Raw genomic sequence first — 25680 nt, forward strand, 5'->3', positions numbered from 1 at the left:
TTTTGAGAGGGAGTCTCGCGCTGTCGCCCAGGCTGGAGTGCAGTGGCCGGATCTCAGCTCATTGCAAGCTCCGCCTCCCGGGTTTGCGCCATTCTCCTGCCTCCGCCTCCCAAGTCGCTGGGACTACAGGCGCCCGCCACCGCGCGCGGCTATTTTTTTGTTTTGTTTTGTTTTTTTTGAGACGGAGTCTTGCTCTGTCACCCAGGCTGGAGTGCAGTGGCCGGATCTCAGCTCACTGCAAGCTCCGCCTCCCGGGTTTACGCCATTCTCCTACCTCAGCCTCCCGAGTAGCTGGGACTACAGGCGCCCGCCACCGCGCCCGGCTAGTTTTTTTTTTGTATTTTTAGTAGAGACGGGGTTTCACCGTGTTAGCCAGGATGGTCTCGATCTCCTGACCTCGTGATCCGCCCGCCTCGGCCTCCCAAAGTGCTGGGATTACAGGCTTGAGCCACCGCGCCCGGCCAATTTTTTTGTTTTTTAGGATGCTGCATTTTAAAAAATTTTGTAATAAAATTATGTATATCAAAAAAAAAAAAAAAAAAAAAGAAATTCCGTGTGTAGTTTACACAGCACATCTCCATCCAGGCAGTTCAGAGAATCACTAGGAGGGGTTCTTGGAGGAGGTGGCTTTTGAGCCGAGAATTCATCTTCAAGGCTTCTTTCTATAATGGTCACCAAGTATTTCCTGAGTCAGTTCCATGTGTCCTGCAATTCTCTGAAGGGGCGTGGGACCTACGGATGCCACAGTTATCCAGCATATCCCCAGATTCCAAGAAGTTTGAGTATGAGCCAGCTATCAGTCCAGAAAACAGATATGAAAATAAGTCTGGGCTGGGGAGTGTTTACTCATCTTCTGTTTTCTGGGAGAGATCTTTTTTTTTTTTTTTTTTTTTTTTTTGAGACGGAGTTTCCCTCTTGTTGCCCAGGCTGTAGTGCAATGGCATGATCTTGGCTCACCGCAACCTCCGCCTCCCAGGTTCAAGCGATTCTCCTGCCTCAGCCTCCTGAGTAGTTGGGATTACAGACGTGCATCTGTAATCTCTACTAAAAATACAAAAATTAGCCGGGCATGATGGCGCACGCCTGTAATCCCAGCTACTCGGGAAGCCGAGGCAGGAGAATCGCTTGAACCTAGGAGGCGGAGGTTGCAGCAAGATAATTTGTTCCAGCAAAACAACGTGGCGCTAGTGCAGGAAAAGGTGGAAAGCACGGGGCTAGCACAGGAGGGTTCAATATTTTCAACCTTATCAAGCCGTATTTTGGCAACTCTTGTTTTTCACCAGAAGCCCCCGCTGGGCTCGTCCCAGCGCTGTCCTGAGGCTTCCCCCATGAGTTCCGACAGGGTAGAGGCCGCCCTGAGCGTTTCTCTCTCCCCTGGCCCAAGAGAGCCTTAAAACAAGGATTTTTGACTGGAATTGGCCACTTTGGGTTACTTTTTGACCCTTGACCTCCCCCCAAAGGGGGATCCGGGGGAGGGGCTCTGGCTGGGGTGGCCCCGCTCCTTCCAGGTCCGCGAGCCCAAGTTCTCACCCACCAGGCTGAGCCCTCCCCGCGGCCGTTCAGCGAGGCCGTTGGCACCGGTGACCTACGACCCCCGTCCCCAGCCCCTCCGAGGTCGCAGCCGTGGCCTCTCCTCCCTATGCCTGCTTCCCGCCCCCTGCCCCTGACGGGCGTCTCCGCGGGCCAATGAGCGGGCCGTATCCACCCCTTGGGCGGGGCCAAGCGCGGACCAATCCCCGTTCGGGCGCCCGGCCGGGTCCAAACGCTCCAATCCTCAGCGGCGGTGGGGCGGGAAGGGGGGGCGGGGATTGCAGGTTCAGCCAACGGGTGGACACGTCGTCCTCGCGAGGAGGCGTGTCCTGCGGCCGGGCGTGCGGCGTCCGCGGCGGCGCAGGGAGGGGGAGGGAGGTAAACAAGATGGCGGCGGCGTGTCGGGCGCGGAAGGGGGAGGCGGCCCGGAGCGCCCGCGAGTGAGGCGCGGGGCGGCGAAGGGAGCGCGGGCGGCGGAACTTGCTGCCGCGGCCTTGGATGGGCTGGGCCCCCCTCGCCGCTCCGCCTCCTCCACACGCGCGGCGGCCGCGGCGAGGGGGACGCGCCGCCCGGGGCCCGGCACCTTCGGGAACCCCCCGCCCCGGAGCCTGCGGCCTGTGCCGCTTCGGCCGCCCGGGGCCCCGTGGAGCCCCCGCCGCCGCGCCGTCCCGCGGACCGGACGCTGAGGGCACTCGGGGTGGGGCGCGCGCTCGGGCAGACGTTTGCGGGGAGGGGGCGCCTGCTTGGCCCCGGCGACCACCGCGGGGGTCGCGGGTCGGCTCGGGGGGTGCCCAGTGCGGGCCCTCGTGGGCGCCGGGCAGCGACCAGCCCTGAGCGGAGCTGTTGGCCGCGGCGGGAGGCTGCCCGGACGCCCCCACCCCCCCGAACGCTCGCCTGGGCCGTCGGGAGTCGGCGCCCCCCGGGAGGTCCGCTCGGTAGTCCGCGGCGGAGCGTTTGCGGCTGGGACAGGCGGCGGGACCCGGGCGTCGCCGGAGACACCCCCAGGGAAGTTGGGCTCTCCAGGTGTGGGGGTCCCGGGGGGCAGCGACGTCGCGGACCCCGCCTGTGGGATGGGCGGCCCGGAGAAGACCGCGCTTGGCCGTGTTCACGCTTGTCCGTGGGCCTGAGGTCCCCGGAGGATGACCTAGCACTGAGAAGCCCCGGCCGGCCTCCCCAGGGCCTCCGAGGACAAAGTTGACCCCGACTGGGCCGTTCCCCAGTTCCAAGGCCCGGGTCCCACTGCAACTCGCGTCTGAGCCGCCGTCCCGGACGCCCGGTGCCCGCGGGTCTGCAGACCCTGCACCGGGCTCGGACTCGCAGCCGGGACTGACGTGTAGGACAATCGTTTCTGTTGGAAGAAGGGTTTTTCCCTTCCTTTTGGGGTTTTTGTTGCCTTTTTTTCTTTCTTTTTTCTTTGTAAAATTTTGGAGAAGGGAAGTCGGAACACAAGGACCGCTCACCCGCGGACTCAGGGCTGGCGGCGGGACTCCAGGACCCTGGGTCCAGCATGGAGGTGGTGGACCCGCAGCAGCTGGGCATGTTCACGGAGGGCGAGCTGATGTCGGTGGGCATGGACACGTTCATCCACCGCATCGACTCCACCGAGGTCATCTACCAGCCGCGCCGCAAGCGGGCCAAGCTCATCGGCAAGTACCTGATGGGGGACCTGCTGGGGGAAGGCTCTTACGGCAAGGTGAAGGAGGTGCTGGACTCGGAGACGCTGTGCAGGAGGGCCGTCAAGATCCTCAAGAAGAAGAAGTTACGAAGGATCCCCAACGGGGAGGCCAACGTGAAAAAGTAAGTACGGCTTGCCGGGCAGGCCAGTCACTGTGCGGATGGTTCTGTCTTCCTTCCTTCTCTCCTCCCTCCCTCCCTTACTTCCTCTTAACACCCAAAGCTGGACCCGGCCGGCGCCTGTGTCCTCCGTGCCGGGGAGAGCTTGGTCGGAGGCCTGCGTTACGGACTTTCACTCAGGCAGAGCCAGTTGTCGTAGCGGGGCGTGTGTTTGCTTGGGCTCTTCTGCATGGACGCCCTGGTAGCGAAACCCTCCTGAGAAGGGAGCGGCCCCCAATCCCCTAAGTCTAGCCCCGTGGCTCCCCCAGCTGTCCAAGGAGCAGAGGCGCCCAGTGGAATGAGCCTGTGTTTATTTGGGCGCCGAGAGTTTGTGTGCGGCCGCCAGCAGGTTTTGTGCGCAATGTGTGGCGGTTGCCGGGGCCAGGAGAAAATGTGATTTGTTTATCCTGTCGGAGGGGAACCCTGGGCTGCCAAAAATAACTGCACCGGCTTATCAGCCAGCAGGAGGGAAACGTAGCCTTTCCTCATTTGCCAGGGATGTGACGCTGGAAGCATCCCTGGCCCCCAGCGCTGGCAGCCCTGCCCGAGGAGGACTGTGCCTCCCTCCCGAATTGCATCCGGAAGACCTTACTTTTCAAACTGACTTCTTCAGGCATGGGGCTGCCGCTGGGCATCCCGGACGCCTCTGCATCTGTGCGCGGAGAAGCTCCTACCGAGGGCAGCACGGGCCGGCCTGAGCCTCTCCCAGCTGGTGGGGGGGGGTGTCCCTTCCTTATCGCAACCAGACACGCTGCACCTGCCGTCGCCTGGCGGGCCCTGCCCAGGCCCTGCCCCTCTCCCAGCCCTCTTAACTTTCATAACTTTGCCTCCTGTTTCCAAGAAAGGACCTTATCTACTGGGCTAGGCCTCGAGGGACTGGCAGGGACACCCTGCACAGGGCACCATGACCTTGGAAGGAGGTCTGGGGAGGGGCCCCTGCCCTGTCTGCTCTCACCTCCCTCCTGCTCAGGGGCCCTGGGGCTCACATACTTCTTTTTTTTTTTTTTTTTTTTTTTTGAGACCAGAGTTTCGCTCTTGTTGCCCAGGTTGGAGTGCAGTGGTGCGATCTTGGCTCGCTGCAATCTCCGCCCCCTGGGTTCAAGTGATTCTCTTGCCTCAGCCTCCCGAGTAGCTGGGATTACAGGCGCTTGCCACTGCACCTGGCTAATTTTTGTATTTTTTTTTTTTTTTTTTTTTTTTAGTAGAGACAGGGTTTCACCATGTTGGCCAGGCTGGTCTTGCACTTCTGACTTTGTGATCCACCCGCCTCAGCCTTCCAAAGTGCTGGGATTAAAGGCGTGAGCCACCGCAACTAGCCAACACGCTTCTTAATCAGCATGCGGGCTGTGACATGCAGAAACCAGGGACACAGGCTCTGAAGTTTGTACTCCGGAGCTGGAGCAGTCAGGGTTAAATGGGAGCGGCTGGGAGGGGCGTGTTTCCACCAGGCCTTTCTGATATCTCAGCACCCAGTCTGGACGCGGGTAGAAGGCCAGTGCCTGGAGTAGGTGGAGCAGTTGCCCATGCCTGGTCTCTGTGAGATGGGTTGGTCAGGGGCTGGGCAGAGCCTGTGCTGGGGGTAGCAGGTGCCCTCTAAAGGGGCCAGTGACAGCCACTCTCCTAGCAGTCAGAAACCCATCCTTAGGGGTTGGGCACAGTGGCTCACACCTGTAATCCCAGCACTTCGGGAGGCTGAGGTGGGCAGATCACCTGAGGTAGGAGTTTGAGACCAGCCTGGCCAACGTGGTGAAACCCCGTCTCTACTAAAAATACAAAAGTTAGCCGGGTGTGGTGGTGCATGCCTGTAATCCCAGCTACTCAGGAGGCTGAGCCAGAAGAATTGCTGGAACCTGGGAGGTGGAGCTTGCAGTGACCAGAGATCCCACCATTGCATTCCAGCCCAGGAGACAGAGCGAGAGTCTGTCTCAAAAAAAAAAAAAAAAAAAAAAAGTCTGGTTTGAGTTTTGACAAACGTATATGCAAGGTCAAAGGGAAGACAGATGCTGGGGGGAGGAAGCCTAACTGTGAGTGCGAGCCCCCTGCTTTCCTGAACAGTCAGTGCAGGAGGTCCCAGGAGCTCAGGTGAGCACCTGAATGGTAGGGCGGAGCCTGAGGGTCTTGGTGGAGACAGGCCAGAGGGTTGCAGGAACCCAGTCTCGCCCAGTGCATGGGAGAACAGGAGGGAACACTGAGGCAGGGAGGCAGAGGAGTTGGCAGGACCTGGACTGGACCGTGCGGTGCAGCTCCCCACAACTTATGACCCCACCGGCCTTGAAGTGAGTGATGCACCCTCACTCCTGTTCAGCGTCCAATTTCATCCTGGCCCTGAGTGCAACGGCTTTGCCCTTGTGAGGCCCCCTGGGCTGAGAGGTGAGCCCTGTCCCTTCCTGGCCACCGTCTGCAGGGACCGTCTGCCATCAGGAGCTGCCCGGTTTGCAGCTGTGATTTAGGAGCCACTGCCACTCCTCCAACCCCCTGGGTGCTGCCAGGGGGTCCCCCTACTCTGGGAGCTGGTGTGTCCTGACTGGAGGCTGCCACGTGCAGAGTGCCGTCAAGCAGAAGGGGTGTCCACTGCCCAGCCCTGAGGCCCAAGGCCTTGGCCAGCCTTGCTGCCAGCGCTGCAGGGAAAAAGCCTCCTTTGTGTGTGGGAAGCTTAATAAACTCCGCTCAGATTGTGTCTCGCAGCGAGTGTCTGGAACCTTCCAGACAAGCCTCAGGCGTCCGGTCCTCCAGGTGGTGTGGAAAGCGTGGGCAATCGCCAAGGGGGGTGGGTTGGGGCAGATGGAGCCAGCATGAGTCCTGTCCCTTCCCTTCCTTCCCAGAAAGGCAGCCCTGGACTCCGTGCCTCGTCCCCTCTCACCGGTAAAAAGTGTAACCTTGGGCCGGGCGCGGTGGCTCAAGCCTGTCATCCCAGCACTTTGGGAGGCCGAGACGGGCGGATCCCGAGGTCAGGAGATCGAGACCATCCTGGCTAACACGGTGAAACCCCGTCTCTACTAAAAAATACAAAAAACTAGCCGGGCGAGGTGGCGGCGCCTGTAGTCCCAGCTACTCGGGAGGCTGAGGCAGGAGAATGGCGTAAACCCGGGGGGCGGAGCTTGCAATGAGCTGAGATCCGGCCACTGCACTCCAGCCTGGGCGACAGAGCGAGACTCCGTCTCAAAAAAAAAAAAAAAAAAAAAAAAAAAAGTGTAATCTTGTTAGAAACAGGAAAGTTCCAAAAAGCATCAATAAGTTAAAAAGAGGGCTGGGCGTGGTGGCTCATGCCTGTACTCCCAGCACTTTGGGAGGCTGAGGAGGGCAGATCACAAGGTCAGCAGTTTGAGACCAGCCTGGCCAACATGGTGAAACCCGGTCTCTACTAAAAATACAAAAATTAGCTGGATGCGGTGGCTCACGCCTGTAATCCCAGCACTTTGGGAGGCCGAGGTGAGCGGATCATCTGAGGTCAGGAGGTCAAGACCAGCCTGGCCAACATGGCGAAACCCATCTCTACTAAAATACAAAAATTAGCCAGGAGTGGTGGCGGGCGCCTGTAGTCCCAGCTACTTGGGAAGCTGAGGCAGAAGACTCGGTTGAACCCGGGAGCCGGAGATTGCTGTAAGCTGAGATCACGCCACTGCACTCCAGCCTGGGCAACAGAGTGAGACTCTGTCTCGAAAAAAAAAAAAAAAAAAATTGGCCAGGTGCGGTGGCTCACGCCTGTCATCCCAGAACTTTGGGAGGTTGGCCGGGCGCGGTGGCTCAAGCCTGTAATCCCAGCACTTTGGGAGGCCGAGACGGGCAGATCACGAGGTCAGCAGATCGAGACCATCCTGGCTAACCCAGTGAAACCCCGTCTCTACTAAAAAATACAAAAAACTAGCTGGGCGAGGTGGCGGGCGCCTGTAGTCCCAGCTACTCGGGAGGCTGAGGCAGGAGAATGGCGTAAACCTGGGAGGCGGAGCTTGCAGTGAGCTGAGATCCGGCCACTGCACTTCAGCCTGGGGGACAGAGCGAGACTCCGTCTCAAAAAAAAAAAAAAAAAAAAAAAAAGAACTTTGGGAGGCCAAGGCGGGTGGATCTCCTGAGGTCAGGAGTTAGCCTGACCAACATGAAGAAACCCTGTCTCTACTAAAAATACAAAATTAGCTGAGTGTGGTGGTGCACGCCTGTAATCCCAGCTACTCAGGAGGCTGAGGCAGGAGAATCACTTGAACCCAGGAAGCAGAGGTTGTGGTGAGCCAAGATCATGTCATTGCACTGCAGCCTGGGCAACAAGAGTGAAATTCCATCTCAAAAAAAAAAAGCGCTGGGGCCGGGCATGGTGGCTTATGTCTGTAATCCCAGCAGTTTGGGAGGCTGAGGCAGGTAGATCACAAAGTCAGGAGTTTGAGACCAGCCTGGCCAACACGGTGAAACCCCGTCTCTACTAAAAATGCAAAAATCAGCCAGGTGTGGTGGCGCGTGCCTGTACTCCTAGCTGCTTCATCTGAGGTCAGGAGTTCAAGACCAGCCTGGCCAGCATGGCGAAACTCTGTCTCTACTAAAAATACAAAAATTAGCCAGGCGTGGTGGTGGGCGCCTGTAGTCCCAGCTACTCGGGAAGCTGAGGCAGGAGAATCGCTTCAACCTGGGAGGCGGAGGTTGTGGTGAGCCAAGATCGGGCCATTGCATTCCAGCCTGGGCGAGCCTGGGAGAGAAGTGAAACTCCGTCTCAAAAAAACAGTTAATTAAAATAAAATAAATCACTGCCGTAGGCTGTTTCTGGTAGGCACTGGTTTCCTGGGGTGGAGCAGAGAAGGCCTGGAAGGGGTCGCCTGCTCCCAGCCTGGCTCACCGTGCTTCTCGGGGACAGCAAGGCCGGCTGCTGCTGCAGAGCCCATGGCAGAGTTCTGCGGGGGCGCAGGCAGAAAGCCGCCATGCCTCCCTTCCCCTTTCCACCGCAGTGAGAGTGGGCTCGAAGGCAGGGAGTGTGCCCGCCTTGTGGAGCCTCCATAGAGGCACCCAGGGTTTCCGTGAGCGCATAACCTGGCTGCGTCCCCCGGCCCTCCCCTTTCCTGTCATTTCCACCTGTTGCAAAACACTGTGCTTTCGTGTCTTTTCTTTCCACCTGTTTGCAAATGTGAAAATCACCACTGCCGTTTCAAATGGGCCCAGATCGGGGCTGTGGCTTTCCCATCCGCACCGCCCCGGCTGTGTCCAGCCAGGAGGTGGGATGTGGGCGGCACTGACTGTGCGTGGTTGGGGGGCGATGATTGGCAGATGCTTGGACCTATGGTAAAGAAGATTTTCGCAAGTTGAGCATCAGTCCTGGACTTTGTAGATGTTTACATCCCAGGCATTCTTTATGGGGTTCCAGCATCTGTTCAGGCTCCTGCGCCCGCCATGTGAGGCCTGGGTGTCCTCGAGGCCTCTGTTTGTCCCCCTCTCTGGGCAGCAGGAGGGACAGCTCTGAGACCCAGTGGGAGCTCAGGGGCTGGGCAGCCGCAGAACAGCGTGGGTGATGGGTCCACTGGGGGTTCTGGGCTGGGCGCACAGTGGGCTTCTGGTGCCCAGCCAGCTGGGGCAGGCCTGGAATGCTGGTTCCTCGCCCAGGATCTGGGGTGCTGCGGTAGCTGTCAGGGAATCAGTGAGGCGGCCGGATGGGCCGTATGTCCCACAAACGCCACCGTGGTGCTCAGATGGGACTCAGTTTTCTTAACAGCTTTTTTTTTTTTTTTTTTTTTTTGGAGACAGGGTCTCACTGTATCACCCAGGCTGGAGTGCAGTGCCGTGATCACAGTTCCGGGCTCAGGTCATCCTCCTACCTCCAAGGTAGCTGGGACTACAGACGTGTGCCACCACACCCCTCTAGTTGTTTGTAGAGATGGGGTTTCGCCATGTTGTTCAGTCTGGTCTCAAACTCCTAGACTCAAGTTACCCGCCTGCCTGGGCCTCCCAAAGTGTTGAGATTACAGGCGTAAGCCACCACTGCACCCAGCCAAGGGTTTTATTGGCATGTAATTCACATATCATAAAGTTCACCTTTTTATTTTTATTATTTTTTTGAGACAGGGTCACACTCTGTCGCCCAGGTTGTAGTGCAGTGCCGCGATCTCGGCTCACTGAAACCTCCACCTCCTGGGTTCAAGTGATTCTCCTGACTCAGCCTCCTGAGTAGCTGGGCTTACAGGCGCCTGCCACCACACCTGGCTAGTTGTTGTATTTTTAGTAGAGGAGAGGTTTCACCATGTTTGCCAGGCTGATTTTGAACTCCCGACTTCAAGTAGTCCGCCTGCCTCGGCCTCTCAAAGTGCTGGGATTACAGGCATGAGCCATTGCTTCGCCACGTTCAGCTTTTATTTATTTATGAGATGGAGTCTCTCTCTGTCCCCCAGGCTGGAGTGCTGTGGCACGATCTCAGCTCAGTGCAAGTTCCGCCTCCTGGGTTCACGCCATTCTTCCACCTCAGCCTCCCGAGTAGCTGGGACTACAGGTGCCCACCACCACGCCCGGCTAATTTTGTTTTTGTATTTTTAGTAGAGACGGGGTTTTACCATGTTAGTCGGTATGGTCTCAATCTCCTGACCTTGTGATCTGCCCGCCTCAGCCTCCCAAAGTGCTGGGATTACAGGCATGAGCCACTGCACCTGGCCTACCTTTTTTTTTTTTTAAATTTTATAGAGACAAGGTCTCACTATGTTGCCCAGGCTGGTGTTGAACCCCGGACCTTAAGTAATCCTACCCGGCCTCCCAAAGTGCTGGGATTACAGATGTAAGCCATAGTACTGGGCCTAAAGTTCACCTTTTTAACGTGTGTAATTCGGTGGCATATAGTACAGTGACAGAGTTGTGCAACTATTACGTCTGTCAGCTTCCAGAACATTCTCATTATACCCCAGAAGGAAACCCTGTCTCCATCAGCCGTCAGTCCCCATTCCCTCCCCTGTCCTGGCACCCACTCATTCCCTTCCTGTCTCTGGATGGGCCTGTCCTGGACATTTCACATGAGTGGCGTCACACACTGCATGGCCTTTTGTGTCCGGCCTGTCTCACGGAGTGTGCTGTCCTCAAGGTGCATCTGCGCCAGTGGCCTGGGTCCGAGCCTCGCTGCTGTTCATGGCTGCGCCACGTTCCAGGGTGTGGCAGGCCCCGCCGCGTTTGACCTCTCATCTGTGGCTGGACACTCGGGCTGCTCCCGCCTCTGCCTGTGACTCGCGGCTGCTTCTGTGCACGTGTGCTCAGCGGCGTCCCGCTGGAATCCTCGAGGGCCTTGTTTCAGCTGCATCAGGAGGGATTCAGGGACCTGGGCACTCAGTCTGGAGCTGGGAGTTCCCGGGTCTCCATGTGCCTCCCAGTCCTGCTTGGAGCCGTGGGCGTCCGTCTTTTCCCTGTATGGTCTGTTTCTAGGCAGACAGAGGCTCCTGTCCCCACCTCTCTGTGAGCTTGAGTGACTCTCCTTCCTACTTCCTGTCCTGCTAATCAACAAGTCGGCTAAACAATCCACTCTGGGCCGGGCGCGGTGGCTCACGCCTGTAATCCCAGCACTTTGGGAGGCCGGGGCGGGTGGATCAGGAGATCGAGACCATCCTGGCTAACACAGTCAAACCCCGTCTCTACTAAAAATACAAACAAGTTAGCTGGGTGTGGTGGTGGGCGCCTGTAGTCCCAGCTACTCTGGAGGCTGAGGCAGGAGAATGGTGTGAACCGGGGGCGCGGAGTTTGCAGTGAGCAGAGATCGTGCCACCGCACTCCAGCCTGGGCGACATAGTGAGACTCCGTCTCAAAAAAAAGAAAGAAAGAAAGAAAAAAATGCACTCTGCCTGGGCAAGCCCAGTGGGTCCCTAACGTGGCATCTCGGAGTGGCTTCCCCCGGTGGAGGCACTTCCTGTCCTCGCCAAGCTCTTGGGTTTCATGGGGTCTCCTCTTCCGCTCTTTTTCTGACTGGAGACGTCCGAGGAAGCCTGGCAATCTAGAGAGGCTGACGCGCCCCCAGCATCCCAGAGGTGACTGCCACCGGGTGGGGGCGGCTCACCCCCGCTCCTCCCTGGCATAAATCCGGGGACTCGCGCCTGCGCAGAATGCCGTGGTCCCTTTTAATTAAACAGGCAACCCAGGGTCCCTTGGTCTATGCCAACCTGCTCAGAAGTGCCTGGGCTCTTCCACGTTTCAACTGTGGTGTGTCCTGCTGCTGTGAAGTGTCCCTGTTGAGGTGGAGGCAGGGCAGGGCACCTCCGCTGAGGGCGGGTTCCTGCTGTGCCCTTTTCCCCGTCTGTAGAATGGGGGAGACTCGGTGTCAGCAGGGAGGTTTCTGTGGGGGGGAGTCCTCCACCCTCATTTGCATTTAGGGCTCTGAGGCTGCACGCAGGTTGAGCCCCTGGCTTTGCTGCCCCTCCTCAGGGTTAGGACTGTGCTGGCGCCTGGGTGGGTGGGCGGTGGTGCCTGCACAGGCAGCAGGAGGTGGATGAGAGCGGTGCTGGACTTGAGGGCCCGTGGCTCCCTTGGCCCCACTGAGGAGGCTGCACAGGGTGTCCTGGGCCACCTTCCCTGCCTGTAGCTGGCTCTTGCTGAGGGAAGGGGCGCTCTTGCCTCATGGTGGAGCGTCAGGCTCTCAGGCCCTGTGTGTCGGAGCATCCGGACCCTGCTGTCTGAAAACAGCACCCTCCCCGCCCCCCACCAATCATCTCCTCTGAATAGAAGGCAAGTCTTGCCTCCTGGGAATGGCCTGTGACCCTCGTCAGCGGGGGAGGTTAGGGCACACACAGCCCTGGGGAACAAGGGGACCTGGGGCTGAGCCGGGCCTCTCGGGCCCACCCCGAGCTCTCCTGAGCAGCCTGGCAGGCAGGAGGGCACTCGGCCCTAGGGCCTTTGCTGAGCCCAGCCTGGCCCTCAGCGTCCCTCTCAATGTTCTGGGCGCCTGCCAGGCTGTGGATACAGGCCCTGGCCAGCTCTAAAAATAACCTTCCCAGGCCCTGCTGGGAATTGGTGCCACCACCACATAGCCTGGAGAGAGCCGAGACGCAGGCTTCCCGCGAGCAGCCAGGCCGAGGTGGCCAGTGGAGGTGGGGGGACGTGCTCGGGGCTGGGCAGTCCTGCAGGGCACCAGGCATAGCCAGGGGCCGGAGCCAGTTGCTCACTGGCATCCCTTCTGGGAGGACTGTGTCCCTCTGTGCCCCTGTCCCCGTCACCCACCTCCCTTTCCCTTCATCCTGCTCTCCCAGCCCCTCCCCAAGCTGGCAGCCCCTTGTCCAGGCCCAGCCCCAGCGCAGCCTGCAGCCCTGGCAGAGCCCAGGCCTTGGCCTTCTGAGGTTGTCCTGAGAGCATTGAGCAGTGAGCCCTGGGATTGGTGCACTGGGAGGGAAAGGTGAGCCGAGGCTTCCTGCAAGAGGCAGCCCTGGGCTGGGGGTGGGCAGCCTGGGTGATGGGACACCCCTGCCCCCCTCAGCTTTTTTTTTTTTTTGAGATGGAGTCTTGCTCTGTTGCCCAGGCTGGAGTGCACTGGTGCGATCTCGGCTCACTGCAACCTCCGCCTCCCAGGTTCAAGCGATTCTTGTAACTCAGCCTCCCAAGTGGCTGGAATTACAGGCACCCAGCACCACGCCTGGCTAATTTTTGTATTTTTAGTAGAGACAGGGTTTCACCGTGTTGACCAGGCTGGTCTTGAACTCCTGACCTCAGGTGATCCTCCCACCTTGGCCTCCCAAACTGTTGGGATTACAGGCGTGAGTCACCGCGCCCGGCCCCACAGCTGTTTTTTATGCTCCATGCTTGGGCTTCCTGTTAAGGATTAAAAAAAAATTTTTTTTGAGATTTAATTTGAATACTGTACAACTCACTTGTTCACAGTGTGCAATTCAGTGGCATCGAGTACATTCACATGGCTGTGCAACCACTATTTCTAATTCCAGAACATTCTGTCACCCCAAAAGCCAGCCCCATTCCCATGTGTCATTCTCCATCCCCTCCACCAGCTCCTGGCCACTCTGAATCCACTTCCTGACTCTGGATTGGCCTGTCCTGGATATTGCACAGACATAGGATCCTGTCGGCCGGGCGCAGTGGCTCACACCTGTAATCCCAGAACTTTGGGAGGCCGAGGCAGGCGGATCATGAGGGCAAGAGATGGAGATCAGCCTGGCCAACATGGGGAAACCCCGTCTGTACTAAAAATACAAAAATTAGCTGGGCGTGGTTGCGGGCGCCTGTAGTCCCAGCTACTTAGGAGGCTGAGGCAGGAGAATGGTGTGAACCCCGGAGATAGAGGTTGCAGTGAGCTGATATCACGCCAGTGCCCTCTCGCCTGGCGACAGAGTGAGACTCCATCTCAAAAAAAAAAAAGAAAAAAATAAATGGGATCGTGTCATCCCAGCGCTTTCGGAGGCCGAGGTGGGCAGATTGCCTGAGCCTAGTACAAACGAGACCAGCCTGGGCAGCATGGTGAAACTCTCTCTACTAAAATACAAAAATTCGCTGGGCGTGGGAGCACACGTCTGTAGTCCCAGCTACCCGGGGGGCTGAGGTGGGAGGATCGCTTGAGCCTGGGAGGCGCACTCCAGCCTGGGCGACAGGGAAACCCTGTCTCAAAAAAAAGAAATTAAAAATAGAAAGGGCATCACACACTGTGTGTCCTTTAGTGTCTGGTATCTCTTAGTGTGACGTCCTTAAGGTGCATCTAGGCTGTGGCTCGAGTCAGCCTCGCTGGTTTTTGTGGCTGAGCCGTGTTGAGTGCGTGGATGGGCTCGGCTGACCCTCATCTGTGGAAGGGCTCCCGGGCGGTTCCCGTCTTGGCTGCTGTGAGCACCTTGTGCATGGTTTCTGCGTGGCATGTGCTGTTCCTCAGGGTGTGTACCTGGCAGTGGAGCTGCTGGCTCCCAGGTAACGGACCTTTGGAGGAGCTGCAGACTTTTCCACGCCCACCCATGGGCTCCTTGTCATTTTGTTGTTGTTGTTGTTGTTGTTGTTTTTATGAGACAGGGTCTCATTCTGTTGTCCAGGCTGGGGTGCAGTAACGCGATCACAGGTAATTACAGGCTTAGATGATCTTCCCACCTGAGCCTCCCGAGTAGCTAGGACTTGAGGCATGTACCTCCATGCCCGGCTAATTGTTGTATTTTTAGTAGAGACAGGGTTTCGCCATGTTGCTCAGGCTGGTCTCGACTCCTGAGCTCAGGTGATCCACCCGCCTTGGCCTCCTGTAGTGCTGGGATGACAGGCGGGAGCCACTGTGCCTGGCAAGGTCAATAGTTTGGAGAAAGGAAGCAGCTGCAGAGAGGGCTGTGCTCTGTGACCTGCAGAGGGGACCATGCTCTCTGGCCTGCTGGGCCAACCCTTGTGACAGGCAGACAGGGCGGCAGCTGCAGGGGGCAGTGACAGGCAGGTGGGCGTGGACGGCAGGGGGGCAGCTGCAGGGGGCAGTGACAGGCGGGTGGGTGTGGATGGCAGGGGGGCAGCTGCAGAGTGGGCAGTGACAGGCGGGTGGGCGTGGCAGGACCCCTCGATGTCTCCTTCTGTGGCTTCTCCTGGTGCCCCTTCCTATGGGCCATGCTTCCAGCTCACCTGCGGCCCACCCTCCAAGGAGTGGGGTCCTCTGAAGAGCTGGGAGCCCTTGGCGGCAGGGGCTGTACTGTGTGACAGAGCCGCCACCAGGACCCCAACCCACCCTGGCTCCTGCCATGGCCCAGCTTCCATCTGTGCTGCCATCGCAGTAGTCTGGTTTCTAGGAAGCAAAACTGTTACTGAGTTACGAAGCTCAATTCAGAGTGTCCTTTGGGAGCCAAGGCGGGCAGATCACAAGGTCAGGAGAGCGAGACCAGCCTGGCCAACATGGTGAAACTCTGTCTCAAGGAAAATACAAAAAATTAGCCAGGTGTGGTGGCGGATGCCTGTAGTCCCAGCTACTCGGGAGGCTGAGGCAGGGGAATCGCTTGAACCCGGGAGGCAGAGGTTGCAGCGAGCTGAGATTGGGCTACTGTGCTCCAGCTAGTGACAGACCAAGACTCCGTGTCAAAAAAAAAAAAAGTGTCCTAACTGTGTCCTCCAAAGCTCTCACTAGCTGGTGACAGACTGGAGGGTGCTGTGCTCCCACCCTCTACCGCCCCGAACCTGGACATGTGGCCCCTGCAGGGCCCTGCCCCAGCACTGTGAACCCACGGCTTCTCTCCAGGGAAGGGCGGAGGTGCGCCACCTCCATGGGGAGATGGGGAGGCCCAACTCCAGGGATCTGGGTCATCGTCCTGACATTGAGGTTGGCTGACACCCCCCTGTCCTCTCTGTCCCAGGGAAATTCAACTACTGAGGAGGTTACGGCACAAAAATGTCATCCAGCTGGTGGACGTGTTATACAACGAAGAGAAGCAGAAAATATATCCTTTCTGGTGTTGGGGCCGCGGGGCCTCCATGGGAGGGGCTGGGGCCCTGGGTCCGCCTGCCCCGAGGCCTGCTCCCCTTCCTGTCTACTTGAAGGAGACTGGCACACAAAGGCAGTGGCCTTCCCTGGCTTCCTGGAAGTCAACCATTGTGGCAGCAGCTGAGCAGCTTGCTGAAACGGGCCCCGAGCCCCGGCCCCTGTGTCCTGTGTCCTGTGTCCTGTGTCCTGTGTGCTGTGTCCTGTGTCCTGTGTCCTGTGTGCTGGAGCCATGGGGTGTCAAGACCCTGTTTTCTCATAGTCTTCTCCAAGGCTAACCGGGATGTGGCCAGGGTCTGCCTGAGGCAGGCCACGCAGGCTGAATGTTGTGGGCCATTTTGGTCGTGGCTGAGCGTGTCCTTGTGTCATCGGTAGACTCCCCCCATGGGTCTTACGGGCACAGCTTCCCTACGGGGACTTTGCTTGAGGCCCTGTGCCCAGAGCAAGAGCAGAAGTGGTCCTGAGGCTGGGGCTGTGTTCAGAGTCACGCAGTCAGGGGCCGTGGGCCCCATCCTGTGTGGACCCGAGCCTGCTTGTGGGGGCGTCCAGGAGGTATCATCCCCCGCCCATGGGCGGGGTGGGGGACGTGAGTCCCGCAGGAACACTGCCCCAAGAGTCAGCCCTGTCCTCCACTCCCATGGAGGCTCCTTCCTCCCAGACGCTGGGGCCTTTTCAGAGGGGTGTGAGGGCAGGGTGGTTGCGGAGGGTCCCTCCAGAACCCCTTCTCTGGCCCCTGTGCTCTCCGGGCCTGTGAGTGGGGCCGCCCCCCTGAGCTGTGTGTCCTTAGCATCCCACGTATATGGTGATGGAGTACTGCGTGTGTGGCATGCAGGAGATGCTGGACAGCGTGCCAGAGAAGCGTTTCCCGGTGTGCCAGGCCCACGGGTGTGTGCGCGGGGCAGGGGCTGGGGTGAAGCAGGGGCTGGGGGCCGGGCAGGGCAGGCTCCTTTCCCTGTGGCCACACGGCTTGTCCTGATCTTCATTGACATGAAGGCCCAAGTTTTTAATTTTTTTTGTTTTATTTTTTTTGAGACGGAGTCTCGCGCTCTGTCGCCCAGGCTGGAGTGCAGTGGCCGGATCTCAGCTCACTGCAAGCTCCGCCTCCCGGGTTTACGCCATTCTCCTGCCTCAGCCTCCTGAGTAGCTGGGACTACAGGCACCCGCCACCTCGCCCGGCTAGTTTTTTTGTATTTTTTAGTAGAGACGGGGTTTCACTGTGTTAGCCAGGATGGTCTCGATCTCCTGACCTTGTGATCCGCCCGTCTCGGCCTCCCAAAGTGCTGGGATTACAGGCTTGAGCCACCGCGCCCGGCCTTTTTTTTTTTTTTTTTTTTTGAGACGGAGTCTCACTCTGTCGCCCAGACTGGAGTGCAGTGGTGCGATGATCTCTGCTCACTGCCAGCTCCGCCTCCCTGGTTCACACCATTCACCTGCCTCAGCCTCCCGAGTAGCTGGGACCATGGTGCCCGCCACCACGACTGGCTAATTTTTTGTATTTTTAGTAGAGATGGGGTTTCACTGTGTTCGCCAGGATGGTCTCGAACTCCTGACCTCATGGTCCACCCGCCTTGGCCTCCGAAAGTGCTGGGATTACAGGTGTGAGCCACCACGCCCCGCCCTGTGAAGGCCCAAGTTTTTAAAAACAGTTTTGGGGACTCCCGTGTGTGGTATCCACGGGCAGGGCTGCTGTCAACCTCCTGCCTCCATCTTTGCTGGGCCTGCTGCCTGAGGCCGGCAGCCCACCCCATCCCGTCCCAGCAGCCACCTGCCCCGACCGGACCTCCTGGTACAGATCTGTTGGCTGCAGAGTCAGGGCCCCTTGCTGCTGCAGGACTGCAGGGGCAGGGAGGGGCCTGCTGTTTCAGCAAGCCTTTGGGGTGCAGCCGGCCTGTGGCCCACAGGGAAATGAGACCTGTGGACATCCGGGGCCCTGCCAGACGTGACTCGGCCGGATGAGGGTGGTCACTGCAGGCGCAGGCCTGGCTCCCTACTGGACCCAGCTTTTCCTCTGTCCTGTGTGCCTGGACCTCCGTGACTCCCCAGCTGGGCCTGTGGTGGTTGGGAGGCTCCCAGGTGGCTGCAGAGGGGACCCCTGTGAGGAACAGGGAGGCCTCGGTCCCAAGACAGGTGTGTGCTGCCCGCAGGTACTTCTGTCAGCTGATTGACGGCCTGGAGTACCTGCACAGCCAGGGCATCGTGCACAAGGACATCAAGCCCGGGAACCTGCTGCTCACCACCGGGGGCACCCTCAAAATTTCCGACCTGGGCGTGGCCGAGGTAGGCACGTGCTAGGGGGGGCCCTGGGGCGCCCCCTCCCGGGCACTCCCTGAGGGCTGCACGGCACTGCCACAGGCACTGCACCCGTTCGCGGCGGACGACACCTGCCGGACCAGCCAGGGCTCCCCGGCTTTCCAGCCACCCGAGATTGCCAACGGCCTGGACACTTTCTCCGGCTTCAAGGTGGACATCTGGTCAGCTGGGGTCACCCTGTAAGTGCCCCGGCCCCGCCCCGGCACTCGCCACACGCACAGCCCGGAGGGGCCTCTGCATCTTGGGCAGCTTCTGGCCTGTGGGTGCAGGGCGTAGCCATCAGCCTAGACCCTCGCTGGCCACAGCCACTGGGGGTGCTTACTTTATGGAGACGTAGCTCACACGGCAGATGGTGGTTCACCCATGTGACATGCAGCCTAGCCTGTCAGGGATCTTCACAGAGTGTCACAACCAATCCTCCTCTCAGAGCCCCACAGGAAAGCTGGGCGGGTGAGAGTGGCTCCAGGCCCCTCCCCGGGTGGGTCCAGAGGACACTCCTCTCTTGCCCCATGGCTTCCACTAGTGGGAGGCGGTGAAGACAGAGGTGTCCTTGAGTCCGCAGGGCCTGTGGTCCAGCAGCCACGTGAGGGCTCCGTCCCTGGGGCAGAGGTGGGGCTCCCGGGGCGTCCACCACCTTGACTGACCACACCTTTCTTCCCTCCCCTCAAATGAAGCTATAACATCACCACGGGTCTGTACCCCTTCGAAGGGGACAACATCTACAAGCTCTTTGAGAACATTGGGAAGGGGAGCTACGCCATCCCGGGTGACTGTGGCCCCCCGCTCTCCGACCTGCTGAAAGGTGGGGGCCTCGTCCCTCTGCCCACAGCCCCAGGGAGGCGGGGCTTTTGTGCAGAAATGCAGGGTGGGGGGTGTTAGGTGGGGGGCTATTGGCCCTGAGACCCCTGCAGGCACTGAGAGGACTGAGCGGAGAGGCCGGCCTCCCACTAGGGCCTGGTTTGCGGGTCCCGCAGCTCCACCCTGCTTCTGGGCCCTGTTCACCTTTCAACTCCCACCCCTGAGGGCAGTGCTGCCCTGCGCCTCCCCCAGCCCCGCCCTCGGGGGCTCCCTGGCCTGTGTCAGGCTCGTCCTGCTGCACTTCCTGTGTGTGGGCAGCAGGTGGCACTGGCCGTCTGTCCGTCTGCCCAGTGGCCTTGGGAGAATGGAACCGCCCTGCCTGTCCAGCCCAGCCCTGTCTCCCAGGCAGGCACGCAGAGGCTGTCCCTGGCCTGTCCCCTGGAGTGGCCTCTGTCAGGGAGGCCATCTATGCAAGGGGGCCCCCCTTGGGAGCATCCAGGTATCACCTGGGGCCTGACAACAGAGGCTGGTCAGGTGGGGATGATTGGTGGGGTCTCGGGCCTGTGCCCGGCTGACTGGCTCCTCGCCGGCTTCTCCTCAGGGATGCTTGAGTACGAGCCGGCCAAGAGGTTCTCCATCCGGCAGATCCGGCAGCACAGGTGAGCGGCCCCTGGGGGCAGTGGGGCCAAGACCACAGGGAGGCTGGCCACGTGTGCAGCTGGTTGAGTGGGCGCCAGAGCAGGGCATGGTGGGGGTGCTGGGCTGGGGCCAGACCCCGTGCAGCGCCCGCAGTTCTCAGGGCCCAAGTGGGGTCTCTGGGCAGTGCCCTGTTAGTGGCCAGACAGGCCTTGTCCGAGCTGGGGTCTGAGTGAGGACGTGCATCCGTCTCTGCCCTAGGCATAGAGACACACCGGGAAAGGCACAGCTGGCCCTGAACGCTGGCGAGAGCCCCTCTTTTTACCCTCCTCCTGGGGCTCCCAGCAGCACGGTCTGGTTGGGATCCAGCCAAGGGCACCCAGCTCTGTGACAGGGAAGACAGCAGGCCCCGCAGTGCGACCTCCCTCGCCTCGTGGGCTCTGCTCCTCTGCACCAGCCCCTGGGGTCGCTCGAGCCCCGAGGCCCCCCAGAGACCGGCTCTGGGAGTGGGAGTGTCCGGACCCCTGAGGCGCTGGTGCCGATCGTCCCTTGGGGATCTCTGCGTAGCTCAGGGGCAGCTGGGAACCGGGCGGGTGCTGGGGCTGCCCCCATAGCCTCCTGGGTTAGGATGTATTCATGGCCCCCCAGACCCCCTTCTGGCCTTTGCTGATATCCGTCTGGTGGGTGCTGGCTTCTGAGTGCCACCTGGGAGACAGGCCTGAGGCTGGGCGTGGCGGGGGGTCAGGCCTCAGGGTGGAGGGGACATCTGTCAGGCTTGGAGTGAGGTCAGGGCTACAGACTGAGGTCCTGGCAGCCTGCCTGCTCCGGGAGGGCATGGCTGAGCGTCTGTGGTCACAGCCACCCGGTGCGCGGCCTGGTTCCGGCTCCTGAGCGTGCAGCAGGTACTCTGAGCACAGAGGAGCCAGGTTGGGCAGCTGCACCGTCCTGGTGCGAGCCTGACAGGCACCACCGCTTCTGGGCGTTTGCAGCTGGTTCCGGAAGAAACACCCTCCGGCCGAGGCGCCGGTGCCCATCCCGCCGAGCCCGGACACCAAGGACCGGTGGCGCAGCATGACTGTGGTGCCGTACTTGGAGGACCTGCACGGTGCGGACGAGGATGAGGACCTCTTTGACATCGAGGACGACATCATCTACACTCAGGACTTCACGGTGCCCGGTGAGTCTGGTGGGGGCCCCTGCCCAGCTCTGCTCACTCGGCCGTGACGTCCCACAGAAGCAGGGCGCCTGCCTGTCTGCAGTGAGGACAGCTTCTGCCCTCTGGTGGCCAATCCCACGTCCCCGAAGCCTCCAGCCCACCTGCAGGCCGCCTCCGCCCTGGGGGCAGCTGGGACACGGCTGAAAGGCGTGGGGGCAGCGGGGGCACTGGCCAAGGCCTGTCTGGCCAGGAGGCTTCCCCAGGTGTCTCTCCGGGTGCTGCCTAGCCAGGCACCGCCCACCAGCCTTGGCCTGAGCCCCAGCAGGAGCAGGCGGGGAGCCCCAGGGTCGGGGGAGGGCGGGTGAGAGTCAAAGTGCAGGGTGGCCCCTCAGCCGGCATTCGAGGGTCCAGTGGCCCTCCCTCCCACCATCCCTGAGGCCTGCCCGCTGGCCCTGATGCCGGCCGCCCTTCTTCCCCAGGTGGCGAGGAGGCGTCTGAGGCAGGGCTTAGAGCGGATCACGGCTCACAGAAGAGCGAGGGCTCAGACCTTTCAGGAGAGGAAGCCTCGCGGCCGGCGCCGCAGTAGTGCCGGAGGAGGAGCTCAGGGCCTTAGCATAGGGGCGGCCCGCACTGGCAGCCAGCCCCTCCCCGCCACGCTCCGGCTTGCCTCTGTTCCGCCTGGGGCTGGGCTGTGTCATAAAGCGATGTGCAGTGTATCTGCAGATGGATGCTTGCTGTGCTCGGCTGGAGCATGGCAGGGGCTTTCTGTTTCACTGTATCAGCATGAAGTGGTGGGCAGGGGCCAGCCTGAGAAGGGGGGTACGCCAGGCAGGTTGGGATGTGAAGATCCAGGGGACAAGGACCACCCCCGGGCCCGAGGGTCCCAGAATAGTGGGGGCCCTGCAGAGAGCCTCATCCCTCAGCACCCCCGTGCCCCTCAGCAAACCTCTAGGCTCAGCTCAGTAGCTGGTCCCCAGGAGGGTACCGTGTGAGGACCCCGGGAAAGCACAGTGGGGGGCTCCAGGGGGTGCAGTGTGGGGGGGCTCCCCTGGAGGGCACAGTGTGGGGCCCCCGGGAGGGTACAGTGTGGGGGCTCCCCAAGAGGATGCAGCATGTGGGGGCCCCCCAGGAGGGTACAGTGTGTGGGGGCCCCCAGGGTCAAAGGGTCTCGCCTCCTGGGCTCTTGCATTTGTGGCACTGTGGCCGTCGCGTCTGTTGGGACGGGAGGTGCTGCTGGGCACCCTGGTCACTGGGGTGTGCTGGGAGGTGGGGTCCCCTCATGGCGCCCATCCTTGGGGCCTGGCTGCAATTTGACCCCAGGTCCAGGGCCTTCTGCCTTTCAGAGCTCTGGGGCCCTGAGACGGGCAGTCAGGCAAATCCCAGGCAGGAGGGCCAATTAGGGCAGGGCCAGCCCAGGCAGGCCGCCAGAGCCCTTGCTGGGACGTGGACCACACGCTGACCCTCACGGCCGCCCCTGCAGGCCAGGATTCCTGAGCCAGGACCCGGCACTGGCTTCCCTCCAGGCCTGTGTGAGACTGCCCTGTGTGGGCTGCCCTGGGGTGAGGTACCGGGGAGGAGGGCAGGGGTTGGGCCACCTTTTTCATGACCCTGCTGAGCCCACTGTGGGTGGTGGGAAGGAGTACCCGGCAGAGTGGGGTCCGCTGGGACCACTTGGCGTGGCTGAGGCCTCGGTACTCGGTACTGGGTGCTCAGGTGCTGACGCCCTTTCCACTGCTCAGGCGCTGGGGACAGGCTCAACTTGAGGCTTCAGTGTGAGCCCCATCCCTGACCTGCAGAGCCCCCTTGCATCGGGGCAGGACAGCCCAGCGCCCTTGGGTCAGGGTGTTCTCCACACTCGGCCTGGGCTGCTGCATTGGCCCCTGCATGGCTCCACTTTGGCCTTGCCTGTCCCTACCCAGAATGGGGGTCCTGCTGCCGACACCCAGAACCAGGGAAGGGGCTTGGGGCAGGTCCTGGGCACCAGCGCAGACAGGCGTGTGGGGTGGGAGAGGGGACCGAGGGTCCCAGTGCCTCGTGGGGGCAGGGCCCTGGTGGCAGCTGTGCCACTGATGCAGAGCTAGGGCACCTTGTCTACCAGGTTGGCCCCATGGGAGTGGGCACAGGGTCTGCCCCAGCGGAGATGGGCTGGGTGTAAGACCTATGGGTGCCATTGGTGCCTCCTGACCAAGGTGCTTTTTTTTTTTTTGGAGACAGTCTTGTTCTGTCGCCCAGGCTGGAGCGCAGTGGCACAATCTCGGCTCACTGCAACCTCCACCTCCCAGATTCAAGCAATTCTCCTGCCTCAGCCTCCTGAGTAGCTGGGATTACAGGTGCGCGCCACCACGCCCGGCTAATTTTTGTGTTTTTAGTAGAGATGGGGTTTTACCATGTTGGTCAGGCTGGTCTCAAACTCCTAACCTCGTGATCCACCCGCCTCGGCCTCGCGAAGTGCTGGGATGACAGGCGTGAGCCACCGCGCCCGGCCCAAGGTGCCTTTTTAAAGCCAGTGACTTCCTGTGCACACGGTGGGAGGTGTATGGCAAGTCCTGGAAGCTGCTGAGTCAGCCACCGGCCCCTTCTCGGAGCTGGGGCTCTGCACGGGGCACATGAGCTCTGGGGCAGCCCAGGGCAGCCTCCCACTGACGGTGCCTGGGAGGGGCCTCGGGGGTGGCTCGGCAGCCAGTGTGTTGGCGGAGTCCTCACAGACCACCACAGCTCCTGGCAGGGACAGCACGTGGGCAGCTTCCTGCACTTCCCCCGCCATTATGAGGACATTGTCCACCTGGGCAGGGTGGGCAGCCCCAGGCCTGTGAGTTTCACAAGACGCTGGTGCTGGTTGGTGGCCGGCAGAGACTGGGGGCGGCTGGGGGCCCTGGCAAGCTGAGCTCTACTCCCCACGTGGTTCTGTGCTGGCATTTCGCATGCCTGGCCTGAGCCTGGCCCTCCTGTGTCCTCACAGGTGAGCATGTGGTGGCTCCTGCACCTTTAGAACCAACCATGGGCCAGGGCACCCCAGGGGAGCACGGGAGGGTCCTGCCCTGTCCGCTTGCCGCCTACTCAGGAGGCCCCTGTAGACAGTACCTGGGTGGGGTCCCACCTGGGGCCGTGGCAGGTGCAGCAGACGGGGTGGAGGGGGCATTCCTCCCAGGCCATCTGTGGGAGGCTCATCCCCTGAGGGTGCCTCCCGGAGCTGCTGGGGGACAGCATTTCAGGCTGGAGAGATTTGGGCCTGACCCGGGGGTGGGCATGGCCTGGGCCACAGCTGTGTCTCCCTGTGCTGGGGGCCAGCCAGGTTCCTGCGGCTCTGGGGGTGCGGCCCTAGGCTCAGGCCACACTTGCCGTCTCCCTCCCAGGACAGGTCCCAGAAGAGGAGGCCAGTCAGAATGGACAGAGCCGGGGCCTCCCCAAGGCCGTGTGTATGAACGGCACGGAGGCGGCGCAGCTGAGCACCAAATCCAAGGCGGAGGGCAGGGCCCCCAACCCCGCCCGCAAGGCCTGCTCCGCCAGCAGCAAGATCCGCCGGCTGTCGGCCTGCAAGCAGCAGTGAGGGTGGCCACCTGCAGGTGGGGTGCGGCGGGACCCGGGCGGGGCATGTGGGGACACTGCAGGGATGCCACAGCCAGCCATGAGCATAGCCCACGCCAGTCATGGCGGCTGTCGAACGGCTGCGCATAGTTGCCATGTAGCCTTTGGGTAGCTTGGCCACGTAGCAATCCCCACTGAGGGTGGTATCTCCGGGCCTGGTGTCTGGCTAGCGTGCTGGTCACGGAGGCCTACGTGTGGCAGGACTCTAGGGGGTGTCGTGCCATCCTCACAGCCATCTCTCAGAGTGGGTGCATTTAGAGGACCCTGCCCTGGGCCTGGCACCCCCTCCCCATGCGTGGGCTACTCCCAGGAAAGGCTCACGTTGGGCTCAGTCCAGAAGCTTTTGAGGCATGAGTGGGTGGTGGGTGGTGGGGAGGGGCGGCGACCTCCATGGCCCTGCTGGGCTGCCCCAGGCTCTGAGCCAGCTGCCAGGTCTGGCTGAGGCTGAGTCGTGCCAGACGCTGCCCTCTCTCTCCCTGTGTGCCTGCTCCCTCTCCCAGCCCCAGATGTCAGAGACCCTTGTCACCTGCTGAGGATGCGGGGTGGATGGGAGCCCGAGGCTGAACCCCCTGCCTTGCCACAGTCCCTCTCCCAGGTTTTGGGGGCCACTGCCTGAGTTACGTGTCTGTCCCCCAAATGGGTGCTCACAGCCCATCCACCAGCGTCAGAGCCTGCCAGACCCTACTGCAAGAGGCTACACTTAATGTACCCCGGGAGTGACTCAAGGGTGGCCTTCCCTGGCCTCCCCTGCTGCCCCACTGGAGTGTGGTAGCCCGATGACTGCACCTCAGCTTCTCCATCCTCCCAGGAGCCCGAGGGAAGCGGAGAACCGGTACCCAGGCTGACCTCTTCCGTCCTCCCTCCCCCCTGCAGCCCGTGTCCAGGAGCCCCGCCAGGTGCCCGCGCCAGGCCCTCAGTCTTCCTGCCGGTCCCGCCCGCCCTCCCTCCCGGAGAGGTGGCTGCCATGCCTCTGTGCCGACCACGCCCCAGGACCTCCGGAGCACCCTGCAGGGCCGGGCAGGGGGACAGCAGGGACCGGGCACAGCCCTCCCCTCGGCCGCCCGGCAGTGCACGCTTGTTGACTTTGCAGCCCGGGGCAGAGCCTTCCCGGGCAGGCGAGGGAGGAGGGAGGCGGCCTCGATGCACTTTACGTGGAGACTACTGGCCCCGCCCGTGGCCTCGTGCTCCGCAGGGCGCCCAGCGCAGTCCCCGCCGCAGACCAGCGGGCGGGTGTGGAGACCAGGCTCCTGGCCCTGCCATGCATGCAGCACCGCCCGGAAGCCGCGCGGCCACTTTGGTTTTGTTTGGTTGGTTCCATTTTCTTTTTCTTTTTTTTTTTTAAGAAAAAATAAAAGGTGGATTTGAGCTGTGGCTGTGAGGGGTGTTTGGGAGCTGCTGGGTGGCCGGGGGGGGGGGGGGGGACCGTGGGGTTGGGCTCACGTCGCAGCTGCCTTTGCGCGCTCGGGTC

General features: G+C 61.0%; 1 protein-coding gene across 5 annotated transcripts; it reads left to right on the top strand.

Moving 5' to 3' along the window:
- The first annotated feature begins 1904 nt into the window (after nucleotides 1-1904).
- Nucleotides 1905-25577, top strand: LOC105486273 (serine/threonine kinase 11). Of its 5 annotated transcripts, none has more exons than XM_011749087.3 (10): nucleotides 1905-3327; nucleotides 15603-15686; nucleotides 16523-16612; nucleotides 17872-18004; nucleotides 18080-18216; nucleotides 18712-18839; nucleotides 19437-19494; nucleotides 20461-20648; nucleotides 23981-24190; nucleotides 25086-25577. In XM_011749087.3, the coding sequence occupies exons 1-9, from the start codon at nucleotides 3038-3040 to the stop codon at nucleotides 24172-24174; spliced, it is 1302 nt and encodes a 433-aa protein (XP_011747389.1). In that variant the 5' UTR covers nucleotides 1905-3037; the 3' UTR covers nucleotides 24175-24190; nucleotides 25086-25577. The 5 variants fall into 5 exon arrangements, with proteins under 5 accessions (XP_011747389.1, XP_011747400.1, XP_011747367.1 ...); XM_011749065.3 differs by having other exon boundaries at nucleotides 2363-3327; nucleotides 23986-24190; XM_011749074.3 differs by lacking the exon at nucleotides 25086-25577 and adding an exon at nucleotides 24796-25004 and having other exon boundaries at nucleotides 2377-3327; nucleotides 23986-24190.
- Nucleotides 25578-25680: the final 103 nt, after the last annotated feature.

This window comes from Macaca nemestrina, chromosome 20 (assembly GCF_043159975.1).
Source record: "Macaca nemestrina isolate mMacNem1 chromosome 20, mMacNem.hap1, whole genome shotgun sequence".
Lineage (NCBI taxonomy): Eukaryota > Metazoa > Chordata > Mammalia > Primates > Cercopithecidae > Macaca > Macaca nemestrina.